This window comes from Protomyctophum parallelum, assembly GCF_964188405.1.
Source record: "Protomyctophum parallelum genome assembly, chromosome: 3".
Classification (NCBI taxonomy): domain Eukaryota; kingdom Metazoa; phylum Chordata; class Actinopteri; order Myctophiformes; family Myctophidae; genus Protomyctophum; species Protomyctophum parallelum.
Window position 1 is genome coordinate 21,099,509 of NC_139698.1, and position 27,320 is coordinate 21,126,828.

Here is a 27,320-nt window from a genome sequence, read left to right on the forward strand (position 1 = left end):
AATAAATATAATGTCGTGTGAGTGAGTTCAGAAGTCAGTTGCTTTGAAGGAAAGAGAACTTATTATAATAAGTTATATTAAATGTTCACTTCTCAGAATTGTTTGAGCGTGTGGTGCGTGCGTGCGCTTGTGCGTGTGTGTGTGCGCGTGCGTGTGTACCTTTTGTTCATTTTGATCTTGTGGTTGGCTGGAGCGACCACTGAATGAGTCCCTGCGGTTGGCTCACCTGAACCATCCAATGGATCACAGCTCCGAGCCTGGTGAGAGAGAGAGTGTGAGAGAGAGAGAGTGAGAGAGAGAGCGAAAGATCAGTAAATCCATCAGATAAATCCCTATTGAAACGTCAACAGAGGAGCCAGTTATCCCACAGTCTGAGAACGTTCTCAACCATGTGGTTGTCACATGTCATATAATGTTCAGCACCTTCACTAGTGAAAATGATGGTGCAGTCACATGACCCACTGGCAGACATTGGCAGCCACACAGCCTGGGCTTGATCTGATGACTCACCACAGCTTAGAGGTCTGACCCGACGAGTCACCACAGCTTAGAGGTCTGACCCGACGAGTCACCACAGCTTAGAGGTCTGACCCGACGAGTCACCACAGCTTAGAGGTCTGACCCGACGAGTCACCACAGCTTAGAGGTCTGACCCGACGAGTCACCACAGCTTAGAGGTCTGACCCGACGAGTCACCACAGCTTAGAGGTCTGACCCGACGAGTCACCACAGCTTAGAGGTCTGACCCGACGAGTCACCACAGCTTAGAGGTCTGACCCGACGAGTCACCACAGCTACAGTAGGTTGGACCTATAGTCTACTGTAGAGGGGGTGGGTGGACCTATAGCCAGTCTACTGTAGAGGGGTGGGTGGACCTATAGCCAGTCTGCTGTAGAGGGGTGGGTGGACCTATAGCCAGTCTACTGTAGAGGGGTGGGTGGACCTATAGCCAGTCTGCTGTAGAGGGGTGGGTGGACCTATAGCCAGTCTGCTGTAGAGGGGTGGGTGGACCTATAGCCAGTCTACTGTAGAGGGGTGGGTGGACCTATAGCCAGTCTGCTGTAGAGGGGTGGGTGGACCTATAGCCAGTCTGCTGTAGAGGGGTGGGTGGACCTATAGCCAGTCTGCTATAGAGGGGTGGGTGGACCTATAGCCAGTCTGCTATAGAGGGGTGGGTGGACCTATAGCCAGTCTGCTATAGAGGGGTGGGTGGACCTATAGCCAGTCTACTGTAGAGGGGCGGGTGGACCTATAGCCAGTCTGCTATAGAGGGGTGGGTGGACCTATAGCCATTCTGCTATAGAGGGGTGGGTGGACCTATAGCCAGTCTGCTGTAGAGGGGGCGGGTGGACCTATAGCCAGTCTGCTGTAGAGGGGGCGGGTGGACCTATAGCCAGTCTGCTATAGAGGGGGTGGGTGGACCTATAGCCAGTCTGCTGTAGAGGGGCGGGTGGACCTATAGCCAGTCTGCTATAGAGGGGGTGGGTGGACCTATAGCCAGTCTGCTGTAGAGGGGCGGGTGGACCTATAGCCAGTCTGCTATAGAGGGGGTGGGTGGACCTATAGCCAGTCTGCTATAGAGGGGTGGGTGGACCTATAGCCAGTCTGCTATAGAGGGGGTGGGTGGACCTATAGCCAGTCTGCTATAGAGGGGGTGGGTGGACCTATAGCCAGTCTGCTATAGAGGGGGTGGGTGGACCTATAGCCAGTCTGCTATAGAGGGGTGGGTGGACCTATAGCCAGTCTGCTGTAGAGGGGTGGGTGGACCTATAGCCAGTCTACTGTAGAGGGGCGGGTGGACCTATAGCCAGTCTGCTATAGAGGGGCGGGTGGACCTATAGCCAGTCTGCTGTAGAGGGGGTGGGTGGACCTATAGCCAGTCTACTGTAGAGGGGCGGGTGGACCTATAGCCAGTCTGCTGTAGAGGGGCAGGTGGACCTATAGCCAGTCTGCTGTAGAGGGGCAGGTGGACCTATAGCCAGTCTGCTATAGAGGGGCGGGTGGACCTATAGCCAGTCTGCTGTAGAGGGGCAGGTGGACCTATAGCCAGTCTGCTATAGAGGGGTGGGTGGACCTATAGCCAGTCTGCTGTAGAGGGGCAGGTGGACCTATAGCCAGTCTACTATAGAGGGGTGGGTGGACCTATAGCCAGTCTGCTGTAGAGGGGCAGGTGGACCTATAGCCAGTCTACTGTAGAGGGGCGGGTGGACCTTAGAGTATATAATGAATAGAGAAGGCACCCAGAGGAAACCCTGAGGCGAAATGGACATAGTGGCCGAATTTGTCATTGCAGCTCGAGCCAGCGCTGCTCCGTTGACTATCATTGCGCACGTTCATGTGTTTGAGGCCATGACACGTGAACGAATGTTTCATACGTGAACGCGCACAAACGGCACAATGATAGTCAACGGCAGCGCATTCATGTGTTTGAGGCAAATCCAGCCCAGAATGCACTCTGTTCGAAGAACGACTGACATTTTTAGAATCTGATCTCAGGTCAGAATGGGTTAATCAGACCAGTGTGTGTCCAGTGGAAACCTCGTATGAATCTGATCTCAGGTCAGAATGGGTTATCAGTTGAGCGGGGTCCCTCATGACTCAGGTCTCTCTGGTAAATCCGTTTTCACCGATTGTTTGCCTATCATGACTTTGACGTGGCCCAAACTCAAGACGCATTGTGAGCTTCTAGATCAGCTATTTTCAAATGGCTTTGGCCATGTATATACAGTAGGGCTTAAGTGGGAAATGTATGTTTTGCAATGATAATCAAAATCTACAAAGTAACAAAACTTGGCAAATAATCGTAGTGGAGTAGAAGCAAAAGTACTTAAAATTGGAAATACTCAAAATTGAGGCAGTGAGCATAACAAAAACCCTGCAAAATCCTAAGAGTTGTCCTGAATTCACCCGTTCAAACTATTTTACACTCTCTCAAGAGTTAAATAAACAGTGAAGATTCCTCTATAATGTACCCAAGAGACATGAACAGTGAATCGAGTGCATCCTAACAGTTCTGGCTCCATGACGTACTGGAGCGCTGTGGAGACCGAGTGCTTCTCTGGTTTCACCTGCATGGAAATAACAGCTGCACTGTGTACACAATACCGATGAAATCATCCACGCACACACACACACGGACACACACATAGACACACACGCACGCACACAAGCATACCTGTGTTGCAATTGAATGAAGAAAAACATTTATATATCCTCTCATCTCTGCTGTCGCTCTCTCACTCATATCCTCTGTACCCGAGTTTCTCAATCAGTGGGTTGGGCCCCAGAAATGTGGTGTATGGAAGAGACCAAATGAAAAACAAACTAATTAATTTGTGTGTCTGCGACCCACAAATGGGTACCGACCGTCCCACAGTTTGGGAAACTGATTGAGAGGCCGCATGGGAAACAGAAGTTTCCCGGTTCACGTCTCAGACTCCCAGCCCACGTGTCGAAGTCGTCCCAGAGCAAGACTTATAACCCCCAACTGCTCCCCAAGGGAGGCACTGCCCCCATGGAGGCCACTGCTCCTGATACTAGGAAAATGCACAGGCAAAATACCGTAGGTGTCAAAGGTATAGATAGGCAAATATACAGTGGCAAATACCGCCACGGTCAGCTAGGAGGAGTGCAGACCAAATTATTATCATTATCCTGGCGTTAATATAGTATTCTTGCCTATAGTATGTATAATTAAGCTGTATACACTAAGAGCAACATTGTTGGACCTAATGCTTTTTAAACATAATATCCGACTTCAGCCATTTAATGTCAGCAATGGCTGTGTGTGGTCATCATCTGCCACATGATTCTATAAAATGAAATAACAGCTTCATTTTGTTGACCTCAATGATGTTGCTTTACGGTTTGTACAATAGATCAGGTCAATGTTGTGAGCCGATGGATATACAGCATTAACATACAGCACAATATAATTATTCACAAGCAGAACGATAGCAATAGTACAGTAAACGTTAAGATTACCTTGATGAGGTTCTTCTAGACTGGAAGGATTTAACATTCGAGAGAGAAAGAGAGAGAGAGAGAGAGAGAGAGAGAAATCACTTCCCGTTTAAGTCGAGTGCTGATGGTTGTAGTGTTCCTCTTTCCTATTTTTAGAGCAGTGATTCTCAACCTGGGGCACGGGGACCCCCTAGGGGTCATTGAGGGGGTTCCATGGGGTCCCCCAGCTAAATGACTGATCGTTTGGGAACCAGGACCCTTATAGGTCTACCCGTCTAGAGTTTAAAGAGATAGCGTCAAGTGACAGTGTGTGGCCTACTGCATATCAAAGTGGGGGTCCTCGAAATGAAACAAAAGGTTAAGAATGGCCATTTTAAAGCGAGCAACTGTTGTTGAGGAGGGGTTCAATGTGAATTGAGGGGCGTTTAAGTCACAGTTAAAGACTCATGGGGGACCGTGGCTTGCGGTCGGTGCTAATAGGAACTGGAATATTTCACATTTTCACTCCAGTAGGATTCATAAAAGTCTGTCCATTAAATGGAGGACGAACTACACACAACTCGCCTGCCAAACATCGGTCCTACGGGAAACATAACAGACTGACAGTTTACTGCCTGGACAAGACCTTGTACTGGTTCAGAACCGGGGGGGGGGGGGGGGGGGGGATGTGCATGTACATCCAATGAGTCGTGAGGCCAACAGTGCCACACAGTAGACTAAATACTGAACCACCACCACAGAGAGGGGTTTTGAGTTTTCTAATTGCTGACACATGGTCCACAATCACACTTACTTTCAATTAAATGTTCTTATTTTGTTCATGCAATGTGCGATCAAAGTACTGTACAGTACTGTACTGTACTGTACAGTACTGCATGATTGCACCGTACCCTACGGATAAGACCCAATTATTGAAATCTCAAACATGGAATAGACTTGGACCATCCACCCTGCATTGATGCTTGTGTAGAGAATATATAGAGTATACACTAACTTGTCAGTCTCCAGGTCCGAGTGACAGTCCACTAGTATATTTATGGCTAGTGTTTCTGGCAATATCATTTACCACTCATTCTGTAATATCATTTGCCACTCACAATTTGTATGTGGCAAAGACCAAGCTTGACAAAAATGTCCCGTCACACAAGCTCTCGTGGTGATGACCTCTGCAACAACTCATCGGTTGTCTGTGAGCAAGCCAGCAGCTGATTGGCTCCACGTGAGTAAAGACATGAAGTCAAAGGGAAAAAGAAAAGTAACCAGCACCTGTCAGCTGATTGGCCGTCACTGACCAGTCTGACCACAAGATGAGTTAGCTTTTAGCGACCTAAAGTCAAACTGCTAAGCCAACTGGCTATATGACTATACCAGCCACAGCTCAACAAGCTAAGCTAACCTGCTAACTATGTCCTCCTAGAACTAGACGTTTTAAGAAATGATATTATTCAAGTAACTATGTGTTTGACGCAACAACAATAGCAGTACATCACTCGATACAACTAGCTTTCCAATGTGAGAGATGGAGAGCTACCTGTTGCACACACACACACACACGCACTCACACCCCTACAGTACACCTGACATACCTTTTGCATCTTCCTCTTCTTAAACATGGTGTCTGTTTCTGTGCGTTGACACGTTCACTCACTCAACACCGTCTGTCTGTCTGTCCATTTATCTGTCTGTATGTCTGTTTGTCCATTTATCTGTCTGTCTGTATGTCTGTCTGTCCATTTATCTGTATGTATGTCTGTTTGTCCATTTATCTGTCTGTATGTCTGTCTGTCCATTTATCTGTATGTCTTTGTCATGTCTCTTTTTATCTCGGCTTTAACGAGCCTCCATGTCCGCCTGCTGCTCTCACTGCTCTGTGTACTCAGGCAGGTAACCAGAGAACAGGCGCGCACACACACACACACACACACACACACACACACACACACACACACACACACACACACACACACACACACACACACACACACACACACACACACACACACACACACACAGTGTTGAATATTTGATGTTATTAAGAGTACAAGAAGCACATGGGTCAGAGTTGTCAGCCTCTCTCTCTCTTGTGCGTTCTCTCTCTCTCTCGGTCAGTCAGAAGGACAGAGCGTCAGTTAAAAGTCAAAGTGTAGAACAGACCAGTGACCGGTGGTCTGACTGACTGACCTAATGCAGATGGGCTTTGAACCACTAACCCTCTGGTCAACAGAACCATGTGACCCGACCTCTGGAGTACGATGCACCGTGGTATCCAATCCATGGCCAGGGGCGTGTCCAGCATTACACCCATTAAGACCTGCTGAGGCCCATTCTACAAATGCCTTCTAAATAAGTAGTTCAGGATTTTTCAAAAAAATGTCCAGAAATATCAGATATACAAGCTCTAAAAATGTCAAAAATCTAAAATGACAAAAGGTGTAAAACTTTAAGCTTAAAGGACAACTTTAGTTTTTTTCAACCAAGGTTCATGTTTTAGGTTATTATTAGAGAAAGTAAAAGATGAGTGTTAATTCTTTTTCATTTGCTGCTTTCTTTCGTTTTAGGGATTTTAGCTGTTTTTGACATGGGGGTGGGGGCATTCGAGCATGGGGCTAAATATGTATTTTTTTACAAAATATTATGGCGATTTATTTTTTTATTATTTACTATAGTCCTAATAAACCCCAGGAAATTACATCTGGCCACAGAAGATCACAGGATCTACTGAATGTAAAGGAGGCCTACTGGGGGGAAGCCACACTGTGTCATAGACTCAATATGCAGTTTGACACGTTCAGTAGATCCCGTGATCTTATATAAATAATAAAAAAATAAATCGCCATAATATTTTGTAAAAAAATACATATTTAGCCCCATGCTCGAATGCCCCCGCCCCCCTGTCAAAAACAGCTAAAATCCCTAAAACGAAAGAAAGCAGCAAATGAAAAACAAATAACACTCATCTTTTACTTTCTCTAATAATAACCTAAAACATGAACCTTGGTTGAAAAAAACTTTTTCAAGTTGTCCTTTAAAGTAAAGGGGTTGCGCAGAGAAAATATCTTATACAGTGAGTATATCTGCAATTTCCAAAGAAAGGAAAAAAAACAGAAATGTTTAATTACATGCCCAAAATAGACATGACAGGTTGAGGGCGGCCGGGGCTAAGGTGAGAGGCATCACCTATGGTGAAGCGCCTGTTGTGTCATTTTTTTCCACTTCCGTCACAATCTATAACTCGACGTGAGCCCGTGCTCACGTTGAAGAGAGCGCATGTCCCCCGTGTCTGTGACCCCCCCGTCCATCCTGTCATTGTCCCTCTGGCTGCAGAGAGCTCCACACCCCGCCTCTCCTCCCCTCTCACTGTCCCCCCGGCTGCAGAGAGCTCCACACGCTGCCTCTCCTCCTCTCTCACTGTCCCCCCGGCTGCAGAGAGCTCCACACACCGCCTCTCCTCCTCTCTCACTGTCCCCCAGGCTGCAGAGAGCTCCACACCACACCTCTCCTCCTCTCTCACTGTCCCCCCGGCTGCAGAGAGCTCCACACCACACCTCTCCTCCTCTCTCACTGTTCCCCCGGCTGCAGAGAGCTCCACATGCTGCCTCTCCTCCTCTCTCACTGTCCCCCCGGCTGCAGAGAGCTCCACACACCGCCTCTCCTCCTCTCTCACTGTCCCTCTGGCTGCAGAGAGCTCCACACCCCGCCTCTCCTCCTCTCTCACTGTCCCCCCGGCTGCAGAGAGCTCCACACCCCGCCTCTCCTCCTCTCTCACCGTCCCCCAGGCTGCAGAGAGCTCCACACACTGCCTCTCCTCCTCTCTCACTGTCCCCGCAGCTGCAGAGAGCTCCACACCCCGCCTCTCCTCCTCTCTCACCGTCCCCCAGGCTGCAGAGAGCTCCACACACTGCCTCTCCTCCTCTCTCACTGTCCCCCCGGCTGCAGAGAGCTCCACACCCCACCTCTCCTCCTCTCTCACTGTCCCCCAGGCTGCAGAGAGCTCCACACCACGCCTCTCCTCCTCTCTCACTGTCCCCCAGGCTGCAGAGAGCTCCACACCCCGCCTCTCCTCCCCTCTCACTGTCCCCCAGGCTGCAGAGAGCTCCACACCCCGCCTCTCCTCCTCTCTCACCGTCCCCCAGGCTGCAGAGAGCTCCACACACTGCCTCTCCTCCTCTCTCACTGTCCCCCCGGCTGCAGAGAGCTCCACACCCCGCCTCTCCTCCTCTCTCACCGTCCCCCAGGCTGCAGAGAGCTCCACACACTGCCTCTCCTCCTCTCTCACTGTCCCCCCGGCTGCAGAGATCTCCACACCCCGCCTCTCCTCCTCTCTCACTGTCCCCCAGGCTGCAGAGAGCTCCACACCACGCCTCTCCTCCTCTCTCACTGTCCCCCAGGCTGCAGAGAGCTCCACACCCCGCCTCTCCTTCCCTCTCACTGTCCCCCAGGCTGCAGAGAGCTCCACACCCCGCCTCTCCTCCTCTCTCACCGTCCCCCAGGCTGCAGAGAGCTCCACACACTGCCTCTCCTCCTCTCTCACCGTCCCCCAGGCTGCAGAGAGCTCCACACACTGCCTCTCCTCCTCTGTCACTGTCCCCCAGGCTGCAGAGAGCTCCACACCCCGCCTCTCCTCCTCTCTCACTGTCCCCCCGGCTGCAGAGAGCTCCACACCCCGCCTCTCCTCCTATCTCACTGTCCCCCCGGCTGCAGAGAGCTCCACACCCCGCCTCTCCTCCTCTCTCACTGTCCCCCCGGCTGCAGAGAGCTCCACACCCCGCCTCTCCTCCTCTCTCACTGTCCCCCCGGCTGCAGAGAGCTCCACACCACACCTCTCCTCCTCTCTCACTGTCCCCCCGGCTGCAGAGAGCTCCACACCCCGCCTCTCCTCATCTCTCACTGTCCCCCAGGCTGCAGAGAGCTCCACACCCCGCCTCTCCTCCCCTCTCACTGTCCCCCAGGCTGCAGAGAGCTCCACACCCCACCTCTCCTCCCCTCTCACTGTCCCCCCGGCTGCAGAGAGCTCCACACCCCGCCTCTCCTCCCCTCTCACTGTCCCCCCGGCTGCAGAGAGCTCCACACCCCGCCTCTCCTCCCCTCTCACTGTCCCCCCGGCTACAGATCACTGTCCCCAGCTGTCTCTCTACGATGTGAGCACATCGGGGAGTTAAGACTCTGAGGGGAATGGAAAAATGATGAGGAGTGGGAAAATTACACAACAGTGACAGACAACAGCAACACCCCCCTCCTGATGTCAGTGTGTGTCCATGCCGTCACATCATTCACTTCAGTCCTTTATTCCTGATAAACATTCAGTGGTTTCAAAACCAAAGGTTCCGCCATAAAAAAAGACAATTAATTAATAATATTAACAATTGGGGCGACTGTAGCTCAGGAGGTATAGAGCAGGTCGTCCAATGATCCATGGGTCGGCGGTTTGAATCCCGGCTCGAACCCCAAATTGTGTATGTGAATGGGTGAATGTAATGCACTATGTAAAGCGCCTTGGATAAAGGCGTTATATAAATGCACCATTTATAAATTAGAAAATAAACAACTTTTATTTCAGATTTAACTTTAAATTCATGGCTTCACAATAAGATATCTGAGGGGGGGGGGGGAGACCCGATAGTGGAATGATACGATAACACATCACGCTCTTTTGCGTGATTGTGAATGCCTGGTTCCACCATTTTTCAATCGCTAAAGCATGCTAACACCAAAAGGGGTTCCCGCCCCAAAATGGGTTAAATATATATTTTATTTTAAAAAGCACGTTCAGACGATAGGTGGATGTCATTGCACTTGTCTTGTGGACATGATGACGCCCCATCATTTCGCTGCCTGTACGAGTGAGTGACAAATTGATTGATTTGGGTTGATTCTTGGGGTTCACGATAAATCAGCCCAAAGTTTTACTTTGATGACTAATATGGGTCATAAATAATCTGTTCTCATGTTCACTTCTCCCATTGGAGTCTCCTTAAAAGGGCCGGCAAAACTGAAAACACATGTGACACAGATACAGGAAATGATGACTCTAAAAGTGTGCCGTTGCCTTTCTGAACCCCCCCCACACACACACACACACACACACACACACACACACACACACGCACACGCACAGAGAGCACAGTGTGTTCAGGGCTTCCCAAGATAACAGTATTATCAGAGAGTACAGCTGCCTCCCGTCTGTGTGTCAAATTGGCAGCATTAACAACAGTACAGGTTGGTTTGGAGCAGCTGGGATTTGAATTCTGACTTTGCAGTCAGAGCCTGCATGGTCAGACCACGAAATGTCGATTTTGTTGTGAATCCTTATGATTATTATCATTATATCCATTGTGACATGAGGGAGTTTACGCCCGAGTCAGTGGCTGGACCAGGTGAGCAGACTGGTTGAGTGAGTCAGTGGCTGGACCAGGTGAGCAGACTGGTTGAGTGAGTCAGTGGCTGGACCAGGTGAGCAGACTGGTTGAGTGAGTCAGTGGCTGGACCAGGTGAGCAGACTGGTTGAGTGAGTCAGTGGCTGGACCAGGTGAGCAGACTGGTTGAGTGAGTCAGTGGCTGGACCAGGTGAGCAGACTGGTTGAGTGAGTCAGTGGCTGGACCAGGTGAGCAGACTGGTTGAGTGAGTCAGTGGCTGGACCAGGTGAGCAGGCTGGTTGAGTGAGTCAGTGGCTGGACCAAGTGAGCAGACTGGTTGAGTGAGTCAGTGGCTGGACCAGGTGAGCAGACTGGTTGAGTGAGTCAGTGGCTGGACCAGGTGAGCAGACTGGTTGAGTGAGTCAGTGGCTGGACCAGGTGAGCAGACTGGTTGAGTGAGTCGGCGTGTCCTGACCTGCACTATCTGTACCGAGTGGACCCCTAGATCCCTAGTTCCCAAACGGTGGGTTCTTGGGACCAATTTGTGGGTCACAGAACATCTTTCACAGGTCACGGTCATCATGACCTTCCTGGGGTCTAGTAGTAAATAATAAAAATTAAAACAAATCTTTTCAAAGATTTACTTATTTAGCTCATGCATGTTTGAATGCCCCCGACCCCCCTGTCAAGAACTGCTGGATTCGCTAAAACGAAAGAAGGCAGCAAATGAAAAACGAAAAAGATTATGTCACGTGATGTCGCAATGACCTGTGGGCACCATATATGGGTGCTGATGTCATGATGACCTGGGGCTTGCCTGGGGTGAGAGACGGGAATTGCGAGTGTCATGACAGAGTGACCGGGATTGTGGGTTAGGTCCAAAAACACACGATTCCATAGTTAACTCTGACCTTCGGTCGCAATAAGTACCTGTATATGACAAAAAAGTAAGGTATATAACGCAATGCTATACCCCCATCTAACTGTACATAGTTTCCCAGTGTTTTTCTTAAATAGTTTTTATTCTGTTTTGACACTTGCTTCAGCAATATAGACCTGTTTTGTCATGTCATGAAGCTCCTTTGAATTTAATTGACAGACAGAAAAGGCATGCAGTAATAAAGAGAGACAGACAGCGAGACAGGCAACCAGGAAAGCAGTTCTCTGTGTATGACCTGACCTACACTCACATTTGACCCATTAAGCCCTTAGGCCAATTCTGCAAAGGTCTTCTAAATCGTAACATTTTTCAACGTTGCTATATCAGAAGTTCTCAAAATATTTTGTTCCAGGGAGCCCCAGAAGTTCAAGCTTCAAGCTATGAGATATGCACAAAGCTTCGGCCATATATCATACAGACAAGTTTCCATCCAGTCATATATCATTTTTTAAAGATTTGTTTTTGGCTTTTTCTGCCTTTATTGACAGACACAAGTGAAGATCGACAGGAAAGAGGGAGAGACAGGGGGAGAAATGCAGCAAAGGTCGTCATGAACGGGACTCGAACACGCGCCTATTTGTGGCATGCGCCTGGACCACTAGGCCAGCGGGCGCCCCCTCCATCCAGTCATATTTATTTATTAGTTTGTTTATTCATGCCATGAAGGATGCGCGCAGACAGTCCATATCGACCTGCCTGAGACATTGATCGGTCACATTAATGAGTGACTGCACACTATTCAGGGAACCTGCGTAGTGCGTACTCACACAGACAAACGCACATAAAAGTAGACAGAGGCAGGCACAGACAGGCAGGCAGGCAGACAGGCAGGCAGGCAGACAAGTAGACACACAGACAGATTGTGATGACTTACCAGACAGTCGTGTCCAGCTTACTGTGCCTATACAAATCTACAGGTCCTCCCTCCACACACACAGTCAGAAACCAAAACACATACATGGCACACACGCCCCCACACAGACGGTACACACACACACACACACACACACACACACACACACACACACACACACACACACACACACACACAAACGCACAGAGAGAGAGAGAGAAACAAACACACACAAACACGACACAGAGGGAAACAGGAATAGATAGGCTAGTTGGCTTTCAGTAGATACACACACGTGTCTGAGTGAGTACAGTCCGTCTTTCTGTCCGTACCAGTTAACACTAATACTGGTAGCTGTCTGTCTGTCTGTCTGTCTCTACTCTCTACTCTCTACTCTCTACTCTCTACTCTCTCGCTTTCTCTCTCTCTCAACTGGAAGAAAACAGGAAATGACACAAAAAAAAACAGAGCTCAAGTATATTAACAACTCTAGTCAGGTCTACACTACAGTGTGAGAGAGAGAGAGGGGGGGGGGGCACAGTGGTGGGGGAGGTCATAAACGGCCATGCCTGAAGGTGTTCTGCCAAACTAGGTCATCTTCAGTCTGGTAGTCTCGATGTAAAGCAGGTCTGAGGACCCCAAACAGAACACCTGGACATGATGGGGACCCAAAACTAGGTCAGAGGTCCTGGACAAAGGAACACTTTCAACTGCCTATTCCGGGCATGTCCTTATAGTATATCTAAAGACAATACTGTGTGATAATATCATCAAAACACTTCACATTACCACCAGATGTACATACATACATCCACCGTGTGGTCCCAGGTTCAATTCCTAATCCTCCGAACAAAGGTTTTGTCACTAATAGGGACTAAATGTCATAAACCATCTTTGAATTGTGCAGGAGGGACGTTTTAATTAAATGACGGCGGAAACCTTATAAGACAGCAACGATATGATTATGAAAACACAAGAAAATTTTCAGTTCTGTCTATAGGGGTCCAAATAACGTTTGGTGAGCACTTTTTTACTTTCTCACGTTATTTTACTGTCATCTAATTAGCATAGCTTAATTGAATAATCAAATCAGATTAGCCAATTGTGAAAATAATAATGAATTTCAGTCCTATAAATACACAAGAAACAGAAGGCTTGATCTCATACGATCAACCAAAAGTCTGACCATAACATATCTTTATCAATGTTCATATTGAAAGAGCGGGGTGCATTTCTTCCATCAAGGGAGCGGAGATCACAACATCAGTTGTAAGTCCAAAACTTTTGTATTATTCTTTAAAAAGAATATTTAAAATAGTGAAAATAGCCTCACAATGCGCTAGTATTTTTTGTGTGACACTCTTATTATGATGAAGAACGGCATTCGTTCACAACAAGACAGACCCTAAAATAACCCCAAGGTCTGGAGATACAAGGTTTCTGCCCGAGAGCAACGACATATAAACATACTGTCGTTATCTGTCAGTCATGCTGAACAGCAGGTGGTCCGGCCCTAACCCCATTAACTCAACAATACACACACGACACACAGCCGCACGCCAACTCACAACAACCACAACTCAGTCACGCACTAACCAACCACGACAAAGTGTAATAATAGCACAATAATTACCCACACCACCACACCACACAATTCAGTCACGCTCTAAACCGCAACCACCACCACCACCACCACAAAGTGCAATCGCACAACAACAACCACACGACACACAACACACAATAATAACTACACGATCCCAGTATAACTACTGCACGCCACAATCACACTGTGTGCGTCGACCTCAAGAAGACAATAGAGGAGAAGAAGGCGATGCGGGGGGGTGATCAGTGAAGCAGAAGAGATGCTCCTCACTCCTCATTGTCTTCCGCTCCTCTTTCTTATCCCTCATCAGTTCATTGTAAGACAATACAGGATGGATGGGTGAGAGAGGGGGGGTGGGGGGGTGGGGGGGTGGAAGGAGAGAAAGGCCTGGAGTTGAGGAAGAGAGGAATAGATGGAATATATACATGTTAGGATGGAGGTAGGTGGGATGGATGGATGGATCATGGATGGATGGGAGCAGGTTTTACAAGGCAGGCTGGCTAGATGAACGGGACAGAGGAGTGGGGTCAAATCAAGGATAGTTAATTGGGGTGGAGGAGGGGCGGGCGGGCGGACAGACGGAGGTGCAGAAATTACATCTTTAGTTTTATTGTCTTCAGGAAGTGCGCTGTTAGAGCCTCTCTAGACAGACAGACAGATATGTTCTATGTTATTCTGTTTTTATTTTCCATCTGCACACAGCTGAGGACACTTTAAAGTACAAGAATATAATGTATAAATTACTAAACACCTTAAACAAGGCCAGGTCAGCAAGAAGCGCGCAGTCCTACATACAGCCAAGTAGGTTGCTGTGAAGCCGTTGGCTATAGAAAGACAGATCCAGGGTCAGCACCAGCAGTCCTACATACAGCCAAGTAGGTTGCTGTGAAGCCGTTGGCTATTAGAAAGACAGATCCAGGGTCAGCACCAGCAGTCCTACATACAGCCAAGTAGGTTGCTGTGAAGCCGTTGGCTATAGCAAGACAGATCCAGGGTCAGTGTTAGTAACAAACAAGAAGGCTGCAAGAAACCCCACCATTAAAACAACCTACAAGCAAAATACACGACTATCATCAACGTGTAACTAAACGATCAGCAATCAATACGTGATGACTATACCGTCGAATCATAAACGACCAACAATCAATACATGGTTAACTTCAAAGCACAAACGATCAGCAATCAATACACATTATAGCGCACTGTAACACAGCATGACGCAAACAACAAATAACCAATACACTTCTGCAATCCAAGAACACAAAGACACAGGATTCAGGGTGTTGCACAACAGATGTGCAACATCTGTGAGCATGTCTTGTCTACACACTACACTGCACTACACGTCCATGCATGTGTTTGAGTGAGTGAGTTATTTAGCATTGTGCAACTAAACGCATATTAATAACAACCAGGACTTTACTGAGAGACATGGAACTGTTCTTTTATTCCTGTCAACAAAAGAAAAGGGGAAAAAAAGGGGAAAATCTTCATTGTCATCTGGTTGGTTGATTTGCAGCCCCGGCTGCTTGTTCACAAAACACAGGACCTGAATCCATCTTTGTTTCCCTGTGAGCCCCGCCCACCTCCCGTAAAATGACAAATCATGACACGGATGTGTTAAAGTCCATGTCTGAAAAAAGAAGAATGATCTAAACACATTCACGCCGTAAAGCCACATTTTCCTATTGTTATCTACTTTTATTGTGTGTGTTCGCGTGCGTGCGTGCGTGCGTGAGAAAGAGAGCAGGGTTATGGGGATGCGGTTGCTGTGCCAGTGCAGTGGTGATCTCTACACAGTGACAGCATATACAGGATGAAGAGACAGACAGGGAGCAAACTGACAAACTTTATGTAATTCTTGTAGATCTGCTATTTTTCGATAGCTAAAGTGTAACATAACGCTTGAAACACCAAGAGGGGTTCCCGACCAGAATGGGTTAACAACCAGTGAATCATAAAAGCCATATGGAGTTCAATAAAGTGAAGCTGTGATTTGATAGAAAAGGGAAGACGACCTACTTTTATTTATCTGGAGAATGTTCTTTTTTTTGGAATGCATTACACCCAGCAGACTTCTGTAAAACAACACTGTAACTATGTTTTAAAAACATTAGGCTATATTATTATTATTTTCTGTAAATCGTGGCCTTGTGGAACTAATGCTAATTAGCACTATTATTTTGGGGGGTGAATTTGGTTTTAACCGTTTGAATGTAGAAGAGGAGAGGAGGAGGTTAGATCCTTTGACATTCCAGAGGGTCTCCCTTGGAAACCCCTCTTTCACACCAGCCTTCCCCTCCTCCTCTTCTTCTCCTGTCCAACTCTCCCTCCCTGCTCCTCCCCTCCATGTTTTCTCCTCGTAAAAACCTCCTCGGAGACAAACAGCGGCCTGGTGAAAACAACAAGCAGTACCTCCTACAACTGGGACTGTCAACGCTGAACGCTCCCGTAGAATTGCCACCAGTAAAGAAAAATAAACAAACTTTAATTCTGTTCTTTTTTTAAAGGAGAGAGTTCACTTGCTTTTATCTTCACAGAGAGAGAGAGAGAGACGTAACTGACAGTAACTGAGAGGAAACCGTACACTGGAGAGGAATGCTGTATCGGATTCCAGAGCACACACACACGCTCAATTCTACTACTTCCAAAATGAGGAGGATTCATTGCACCAATAGACATCTGAAAAGATATGCCTGTACTGTACGTGCAAATAGTGTCCAATAATAACCGAGTGCAAGGTTGGGCCTAGAGGCTTTAGGTTGAGGAAGTGCTGAGGTCTGTAGTAACCAGGTGCATCGAACTATAATAACACAAAATCAACATCTTGTCACACCACATCTCATCAGAAGCCTGAAGGATCGGGCCCTCAGTTTTCCGACTGTGCTCACGTCCGATGAAATTGTCCAATTTGGTCTATTCACAACAAAACAAATTCTGTTACTCACACTTCTGCATCATGTCACAACTGGTCACATTACAAACAGTAGAATCATATAAATCTATTCCACAGCAACTGAAGCACTTTCACAGCACTACCTACTTATGCACAATAAGTAGGCCCCATGCGCACACGGCACCTCAAATTGTGCTATTTTTCTGTACTTCGTACTGTTGCTATTATCAAATTGTGTCTTTGTTATTACTAGTCCTTACCCGTTGTGAGATATTTGCCCCTGGTACTGCGCCCTGGTCGCATTTTTAATTCACTAATAAATTCATTATTAATCATTAATGTGTCAAATCGAAAAAAGGGCTCCGTTACGCCCTCCATATTCATATGGTCAATGCCTGTGTGAAAAGTGGGAGCGATTGGTGCAGGCAATGAGGAGATAATGCTTTAATGCTTTGTTTCTGACACACACACACACTCACACACACACACACAGACATTGTTAGAATTATAGTATGATTACCGCTACAATGTTGATGAACCGAAACCAGATAATTTAACTTTTGTGTATATGGATGTACAGCACATGCTGGTAGTACTGATTGTACATTAACTGATTATTCTGTTCACCTTGTGATCAATTCAGATGGCACAATATCACAAACAAGGCAATACCGTACAAAACAAGGGTAACACAAAGGCATCTGAATAGAAATAGACATGAATTGCATAAGACCCAGCAGTTAAAAATAAATCTAACTTTTAATTGTAATGGTGTAGTAGCGGTTTCACTCCTGGCTGTCTGTCATTTGTATAGACTGGTAGGTAGACATTACAAGCTGATGTATGCCCCTTTTCTTCAACAGGCAACACGCAGACGTGCGCGCACACACACACACACACACACACACACACACACACACACACACACACACACACACACACACACTCAAACGCCAACAGCATACTAAAGCGCTACACACACACAGCCTCAATGCCAGCTGAGAGAAAGGGAAAGAAAAACACAGTCACACTCTCCATACAAACGCTGTCGCTCTGTGTGACACACACACACACACACACACACACACACACACACACACACACACACACACACACACAGTTGAAAGGGAAACAGACAAAGAATGAATAACAGTCAAACACACACACACACACACACACACACACACACACACACACACACACACACACACACACACACCTGAAAAAAATACGTTTCAATCAACAATTCTTTCAGAGGAAAATCCACTCTTTTCATTGAGTTCAGAGGGTCGGGCAACAGCATATGGGTCCCCTGTGTCTGCCATTGGAGAAACTTGTACATCTGCAATTTTTTGAACATCTTTGAAAGAATCTTGAAAGTGTTTGAAAAATGTCAAATAATTTAGAAGGAATGTGTAGATTCGGCCTCGGGTCTCAATGGGATAAATATGTGTGAACAAGCATGGAATGTGTGATAAGCAGAGCTCTCGTGCTACCAGCTCTTGGGTTTGCTCTTGAAATTTGACAGACAGACATGCGAGCTGCGTGTGGTCGCAGCTTAAAACTGCACCGTAGAGGAAGATTTATTGATAAAAAGCCTTTCCCCCATTGAGCTTTTGTGATGCTCCATAATTCTCCTCGACAAATACTTGGCTGGAGAAATGGCTAACAAGACACAGCTCTGGGTGTGGTGCAGTGATGAGATGCTGACTGACAGTGTGTGGAAGAGCACACACACAACCCCACACGCGTGTGCGTGCGCACACACATACACTAGGAGCCGTGTGTGTGTGTGTGTGTGTATGTGTGTGTGTGTGTGTGTACGCGTGCATGTGTACTGTATGTGTGTGCACTAGCGTTGTTCAAGCTTTAAAAACAGTCTCGATTCCCACCAGTCACATCTAGTGCTGTACAATCTTTCGAATAAATATCTAATATTCTAAATTTGAGCAAGAATCGTGCATGCAGTAGTTGTCTGTCTTAGGTTTTTGCTACAAGAGAGAGACTTTAAGAGTGGTTTAAGTCAAGCACTTTGATGTTGTCTGTTTAACCCATTTTGGACTGAGGTCGATTAAAAAAAGGCTTCTAAATCCTATTTTGTTTTCCTGAAAACCCCATGTTTCTATGGCAGTGGTGCTCAACCTTTTTCAAGTCAAGGAACCCCAGAATTATCTCTACCACGGACCCCCATTTCAAAATATGTAGTTCAGGGACCCCCACAGAAGCTAATATTTTAGTTACAAATGTTCGCTCTGAAATATATATTATATTCAAAGATTTGCGCCACATTTTCATGACTTTTCAAATAATAGCAGACCTACAAGCTCGTAGCGCGCCACTCGGTGGCGCGCTATATGAGCTTGTAGATCTTCTATTTTTCAATAGCTAAAGTAGAACAGAATGCTTAAAACACCAAAAGGGGTTCCCGCCCAAAATGGCTTAAAGTAACGTATGTAATTGTTCACCAACTAGACAAAAGACAATAAATATTTTCATTGGAAAAATAAGAATCGTCAGTGAGAATCATGATCTCAATTCTTGTGGGGGGAAAAAAGAAATCGAGATTCACATTTGAACAAGAATCGTACAGCACTACCGTATAGTCACATCCCGGACATACTACGTCTTCTAGCCAAATCTGCGTTTACAGCAAGAATGACTGACACGTTCTGCCACTCATCTCAATAACCACACCAGAATTAAATGGGCCAGAACCACAGAATCATCCAGCGAACTGAGAGAGAGGGACTTCTCCGACCTCGTCTTCTCAAGACTACCACTAAACCACCTCCTCAAACCAGCCGAGTTCATTCATGTATAAGTTCTACAAGACTACGGCAACATTTTTTTTTAAATATAGATGTTATGCAGGGTTTCTTCTGAAACGGTTTAGTATACTGGGCCCATTCACTCGTACTAAAGAAACGCCACTGGGTGTCTGAGCACTTGAGAGAGACACAAGTCAGTATAGCATGTACCGGCCCAGGCCGTAGCGTAACGGTCTGGGCACCGGACTGGTGATCCAGTCGCGGTGTGCCGCGGGTTCGACTCCCGGACCCGACACGGCCTTTACCGCATGTCATCCCCCCATCTCTCTCCCGTTTCCTGTCAGCCTACTTTCTATCCCTTAAAAAATCAATAAAGGCGTAAGCCGCAAAAAAATATCTTAAAAAAAAAAAAAGTATAGCATGTACCACATGTGTTACACCCTCCCAGGGAAGGTGCTCACCGTCTGAAAAGAAGCATAATAGAGACATGCGATAGTCAACAGCCGTCGCCCCCCCCCAAGACCAACTGTAAGGGTCGGAAGTGACATTTGTTGGGGAGAAAATTCGAACAAAAAAACAAAAATAAAACAACAGCAAAAACATAAAAACATGCTCCACAGAGGAGCTCAGCTATTTTCAGGTTGTGTCTACAGTTGCTGGAATGGAACTGTTTAAAAGCCATTTGAAGCCTGGTGCACACACACACACACACACACACACACACACCACTACCCGCATCATGCACAGATGAAGATACTGTATAGACACTCACGCACACACCTGCATGCACTCAGATAGCCCACACACAGACACACATGCCCATATATGCTTGTGCTGTGCACTGCACACAAAGACACAAACATGCATGCACAGAGCATCATGTTAGCTATTTTGTGTGTTGAGGCTGTTGGTGTTATATAACTACAAAGCCTGACCCCCCCCCCCCCCCCCAGCCCCCCCAGCCCCCCCACCCCCATATCCAGGAGGCAGACTGAGAGCAAAGAGGAGGAGATGTAGAGGAAGGATGGTGAGATGAACAGGAAACTAAGATAATTATAAGGCATTCCACTGTTAGCCCACCTCTCCTCTCCTCTCCCTCCAACCAATAATGCCTAATTCATGGTCCACGGAGGCATTTTAAATGGTTCGTTCACTCAAGATAGAAGCTAGTGTAATAGTGATGCTCTCTCGGCCAGGAATGTCTGCAAACATCCAAGAACAGGCACATCAAACCAACCATGAACAAAAACAAAATAACAATAAATACCAAAATAATTATGTTTTTTTTTTTAAACATACAATTTAAACCGGTCCTGAGCTGGACGCCGGTCGTAGAGTGAAAGGTCATGATCATGATGTTGACATGTGTGGTTTGTAATGCTACCGACAAAGTGATGTTGTGTTCCGTCTGTGTTGTATTGATCAGCAGCAAAGAGACGCCATTAAGATACAATGATAAGTAATGGGCTAATGCACAGCGCACGCACGCACACACGCTCACATGCGCGCACACTCTCAGATATAGCCACCGGCGGAATACTAAACAAAAACACATTCATGCGCTGCCTGTCTCTCAAATGTGCAGACTCTCTCTCTCTCTCCTTCCATCTCCCACCCAGTTAACCAACACACAAACCAGTAAATGATCCTCCCTCTCCCTCCCTCCTCCATCCAGGGTGGATGGCTGCATGTCGTTAGTGGTGAGGCTGTAATGAAACAGTCCAGGAGGACGATGGTCTGACTCTGTGGGACACACGGCTCAACCCATCTGTCAGTCCAGCCTTTGTCCTCCTCTCCTATAGCGCCGTGCCCAACACTCAACACACGCACACTCACACACAGTGAACATATTGAACATACACACCTTCACCTGACTAGACAACATTACACAACACAACACAAGTTACACAACACAGGGTTTTTTACTTTTTCATTATAGACACAATTGCTAAATTGCCTCAGTTTAGCCTGGTTTCCAGCCCATAGACCTACACTGAGTGAACTGCTTCAGGAAGCGTCTGAAAATCAGATCAGTTCTGACTGAGCTTTGTAGATTGGCTATGTTCACCATGTCTTTTGGCGATGAATTAAATAGGGCTTAATAGGTTAAAGGCTATATATCAGTATTATTTTTTTCAGCTGCCGATATCCAATCAATGTTCAACTTCAACTTTATTGTTACATTGTTGCCGGTTTAAATGTGTAAAAAAGGGAGTGAAATTATTCTTCGTACAAGCTCCCATATGTCATTTTCAGAAAGGGATGAAGAATGGAGGTAGAAAGAAAGAACAATAAAAACAGATATTACATTCAAATATTCCTGATACGAGTAGAGTCAAATATATACATAATACAAGCAGCTCAGAATGATATTTCAGAATACAGCTATGAGTAGAGTCAAAGATTCCAGACTTTGTCCTCTGGTGCCACTGCAAGACATGCATGGTTATTGGTTAGCTACAGATGTTTTGCATTCCAGTTACTGCATTTGAATTGAAAGAAACAAATTATATAGCTAGTATTCGCTGTTTACGCAACACATGGATAACAAACCGACCTGACCCCGAGTCAATAAACACCGATTTGCTTCGTTTTTTATTATGTTTGCAAACTAAGTTGTATGAGCAACAGGCTGCCCCTTGGTTTTTACAGCCATTGTTAGTGTTGGTGATTAGCAGGGCTGTGACACTGACAGGAAAACCGTGTGTGCGTGCGCTGCGTGCACGTGTGACGTGTGTGTGTACGAGTGTGTGATAAACCATGGGTACAGATGAAGATATTTGCATATATATATCGCCATATATATTTGAAAGCCTGGGCCATGTACATAAACTGACCACGAGTGGCCTAACAATAGCTAGCATCACAAAGAGCAAAGCCAAACAACTTGCCAAAATTGCTCTGTTTCGGCTGTTTTAGGTACCAGTTTTGTCTGTGTGGAGGAGAAAGTGCCATGTGTATCCTTAGGTGCCCATGAACTGTCAATGTCAACCCCATTACCGTTACAAGGCGTTACATTAGACTCCCTGTTAAAATAATTGTAATTTGTGGATTCAAGTGGGAGTGCGAGAGAGAGAGAGAGAGGTCTCTGGTTTATTCCAGGTCATATTGAACGTTTCACCACACTTCCATGTACAAGCACTTGTTCCGTCATGTCTAACTGACTGAACATCCTAGTTCAACAAGCTGATCCACTCTGTGTTTGTTTTATGTAAAACCAAACCACCAGCATTGCTAACAGCTAACACACACACATACCTGTGTGCCTACACGCCTACGCGGCTGACGGCCATTAGACTGGTTACTTTCCACTGTCTGACACTGCATTCACCAGTGACCTGACCCAGTGGCCTAAAACTTAACCTAACGCTAATCCTAAAATAACTGCTTGGAAAGTGAGGAGGAGCAATAGGATTCTACTGCTTTCAGTCCTCATGACTCCTTTAGTTCATGTGTACATGTTTTATAACTGCTGGCTTTCTCTCACCAGCACAAGATACTGGGAGTGTGATTTCTTCTATATCTGCTGCTGTTTATATGTGCTACAAATGTTGTCTCTACTTGCAGAAGACTTCTGACATGCACCATATGTACATTTGACAGAGTATATTTGATATTATTGCGTCTTCTGGTTATATCCGACTTTGTTTATGTTGGGAGACTTTCACCCATGGAGTTGAAGCTGAGTCACAGTGACGAGGACACGACGACACCATCTCCATTGCCATAATGACACCATAAAGAAATATAATATTTAACAGGTGGTAAAGTACACACACATACAGTAAGTAATGGAACACTGACACTCAAGTACGCACTACGCATGTTGTATAGATCAGTGGTTCCAAAAACCTTTTAGCTCGAATAAACCCAAACAATTAATGTGATGTCTCCATGGACCCAAACTAGTGAAAATTGCCGATCTACAAGCACACAAGACAAAGACAAGACAAAACGAGCTTGTAGATATGCTATTTTCAATACTTCTGAAAAGTATTTTACCCCTCAAATTAATGGATTTTTTTAATGGAATTATTTTGAAATGGGGTATTGAAATAATAATAATAATTAAAAACTAAATGCAGGAAACAAAAAATAAAGGGGTATTCAACCGCGATTGGTCCGGACCCACTGTTTGGGAAACAGTGGTATAGATGGAGCAGGTTAGTTAGATTCATGTCCAGTCATGTCTCATGTGGGTTTATTCAGCTAGTCAATTCCTGCTATCACTGTGTGGCTGCATGCAAATGCACATTATCAGACCGCACGCACACACACACACACACACACACACACACACACACACATACACGCCCCTCCCATTTGCATGCTGCTGCTGGCGGAATAGTTTCGTTTCTGCTTCTGTGTAAAGTATGTCTAAAGTATGTGTCTATAGGACAGAGATCCTATTACAATCTGCTGCTCCTGGTGGAAAATAGGTTGAATCATCGCTTGTGAAAACTGTGCTCCTAAAATTAACATCTCATCTACACATTAATAATCTCAGAGGGCGGATGTGAGCACTTCAGAGGCCCTGCCAAGTGCTACTTCCAACTGGGACAGTGACTGATTGCTTCGCTGGCCTGATGTGACTTTTTATTGGCCGCGGGCCACCGGACACCGCTTGCTTCTAGAACCACGGCAAGGTCAGGTCTATAGACAAGCCATTATTCCGTTTAGATGTCTGCGTATTGACAGAGCCGTCCCGTCGTAGACATAGGCTGGTCTCCATGTCCAAAAGGGCAGCTCCGTTTTCTTTTGCTAAACAGATCCTTGTGGGAAGTGCTAGGCATGTCTACTGCCGTTGCTATGAGACCACTGACTACCTGTTTGAATGGGGAACAAGAGAGGCTGATGAAAAGGATGTCTGTCTGTCTGTCTGTCTGTCTGTCTGTCTATCTGCTCCTGCCTCATCTTTACGTTTCTATGATCACAACTGTTTGTAAAGCAGTTCGAGCCAAGTTCTATGTATGAACGTAAAGCAGATTTTCAGCATCGTCCCTAAAGCAATAAAGACATGCTAAGATCTGGTGTGAACTGTGGACATACTATATTCAATATACGGTACACCAGGGCATCGTTCACTTTATAAAGAACAAGAAACCAGTACTGAGGAGTATTATGGAATCATCATCTGGACATGTCTATAGTCCTATACTGAGTCATTCAATCACAACAGAAGTTATCTCATCATGACACTTTCCATTGCGTTCCTCAACCAAAAAAGACCATGCTATTTATGGTCTTGACCTGGTCTATAGTCTTTAAAGATTCCAAGTACCTTAAAGGAGAATTCCATACTAGAAGGCTTTCTTCCTTTTATTTGTAGTTGTTACATCCCCACCAAAGAGGTCCAGGTATTATTTTGTGCAAAAGTGCATTATTGGCTATTTCCCCTACCATAAGCCCTCAATGGGGGTTGGGTTTTTAGTGCCAATTCGCTTATTTCCATCGAAATAAGTAGTAAAGTGTGCCGCTTGGGATACTATTTACATTATGATGAGAGGATATATACAAAAAAAACGATTTTTGAGCGATGGAAATAAGTGAATTAGCACAACACACCCCATAGCCCCATGCAATTCATTGAGGGCTTATGGTAGCCAATAATGCGGTTTTGCACAAATTAACACCTGGACCTCTTTGATGGGGACGTAACAACTACAAATAAAGGTAAGAAAGCCTTCTACTATGTTATTCTCCTTTAAGAGCCAGAACCGAAACTTTTTTGATAATGCTGCTCGTGGGGGGTCAGATCAACATATCTGCCTGGGTGACAGCAGACTGCTGCTGGCTGCTACCCCCCAGCTGTCTGCTGGGGCGTAAGATCTTAATTTTTGGGCCTGTTAAGAACCGTTTTCGCCGGCTGCCGGGCGCGGCTGCACTAATAACTTTGGGGAGGCCCGTCTAGAGTTTAAATGGACAGGTATCAGTCAAAAGGGAGACATAGAAGAGGAAGGATGGATGGGGAAGGATCAACATATGGAATGTCAGAACAGGTCAGCTCCATATACGGAGATCTAAGGGTTTGAGGTCAGTTGCTGGCCAATATTGATGACATCAGGGATCTCCATATGGGCTTAATATTGATGATATCAGGGATCTCTATCCCTGATTACGTCACATGATGTCACATGCTCCATCCCTGATGATGTCAGGTGATGTCACATGCTCCATCCCTGATGATGTCACGTGATCTCTATCACCACGACTATCCAACATACACACTGACGGGAAATGCCCGATTCCATAGTTCTTCGGTCGCAATAATATATTTCATAACGTCTGAAGAATGCAAGATCTGACAATGAGGCTAAAGAGCAAAGCCTCCTCCCCACTTCTGTTTTTCGTAATAATCGAAGCATAATGCTTGCCGTTTATCAGAAATGGAAATTCGAAAATAAAATGTAAAGATATTTAAGAAATATATTTTCGTGAACGGAAAAGATGAACAGATGACAGCTTCCGTTATCGGCTTTCAGTTTGTGTAGTTCCAGACTCTATACTAGCATTTGGAGATAGTGGAATAGTTGTCTGGCTACACAAAGCTCTGAGTAATAATGACTAATTACATCATTTGAATTACAATCCAGCCTACATAAAACGAATAGCCTTCATGTAAGATCCGTTTTGAGGTGGGTTTGTGGTTGTTGTGAAATGATTCAGCCACCTCAAGAACTGTCACAATATTCAGCTTGTTACCCTGGCCTACATGGAGAAGAGGAGAGATGAGATGAGAGTAGTCAGAGAGAGGAGGAGGATGCTCACACAGGAGAGAAGAGTGAAATGAAGAAAAGAGGTCATGGAAAGAGGCTTGTAAGAGAGAGAGAGAGAGAGAGAGAGAGACAGAGAGAGAGAGAGAGAGAGAGAGAGGCAGAGACAAAAGATGCTTTAGTATCTACGGCAGTCTCGCTGTAAACCACCCAGTCAATATAATTAGGTCAACCTAATTGGTAAGCAAAATGATCTACCATAATCAATTCAATTGACTGTAGAAATCGACCATTTTAACATATTCACTCCGGGAACAGAAGCTTGGGTCAACAACATGGACAGGCAGCTGAAATCCGCCGCTTGTGGCTATTCAAAAGAGGGGAAGTGAAACTCTACAGCTGTTATTAATATTATACGCATGAGGACATTTTTAATTTACAAATTGTATCATCTGCTCTCTGTTGGCTGTGTGTAAACCATGTGGGTCTTCTCAGCATGGGGTCTGGGAACCCCTCTGGGTCTTTGAGGGGGGTTCCAGCAGGGTCGCCAGCTAAATGACTTATTGTTCGTCTTCACTAAAAAGCAAATACAAGTAGAGTACGTACAAAAATGAAGCCTATATTTTGATCTGCCTTGACTGCTATCTCTAAGTCTATAGCACATTGAGTAAAGGGATTCTGGACCAAATGAGACCATATCTGACCAAAACCGTGTCCAACAGTAACAAATCTTCCTAAAAACAAATAAATTTCATTAAAATGGGTGTCTGTGGGCCTAATGCACATCAAATTAGGGGTCCTTGAAATGATAAGGGATGTGAGTGTGACTGACAAGCCAGCTGATGGTTTTGTTCAGCTGGGTGAAGCTGGCAATCAGTGGAGCCATGAAGAGAGACATGTTCATTCAGGGAGGGGCCGGCTGGCTAGTACCATGGAAGGGTCTGTCTGCTCGAACAGACTTACAGACATGTATCAACAACATGACTATTTACCAATATTACTATTAATATAACTATGCGAAGTCCATGTGTTCTGCTGAAGCAGGCAGACCTGTCGGAGCTAACCGGCTAAACGCTACTTTGGCTGCTAAAAACAGACAATGGCCATTTGTCACCAAGTTGAGCGGCACGAGGAGAAGAGTTACACCAGAGCGGTGAACTTATCGAATTGTGTAACCGCCAGAGGCCACTGTTCTGTTTACATCCTATTGACTAGCTAATTATTTGAGAA

General features: G+C 45.9%; 1 protein-coding gene across 1 annotated transcript in view; it reads right to left on the minus strand.

Annotated features, from left to right (window-relative positions):
- LOC310856592 (rho GTPase-activating protein 33-like) overlaps positions 1–27,320 on the minus strand; it is a gene marked incomplete at its 3' end in the record, with an annotated part of 65,995 nt that overhangs the window by 36,942 nt on the left and 1,733 nt on the right. The window contains exon 2 of the mRNA XM_083762063.1: positions 160–257. Coding sequence (XP_083618189.1) covers positions 160–257 — 98 coding nt within the window. The remainder of the gene's footprint in view (positions 1–159; positions 258–27,320) is intronic.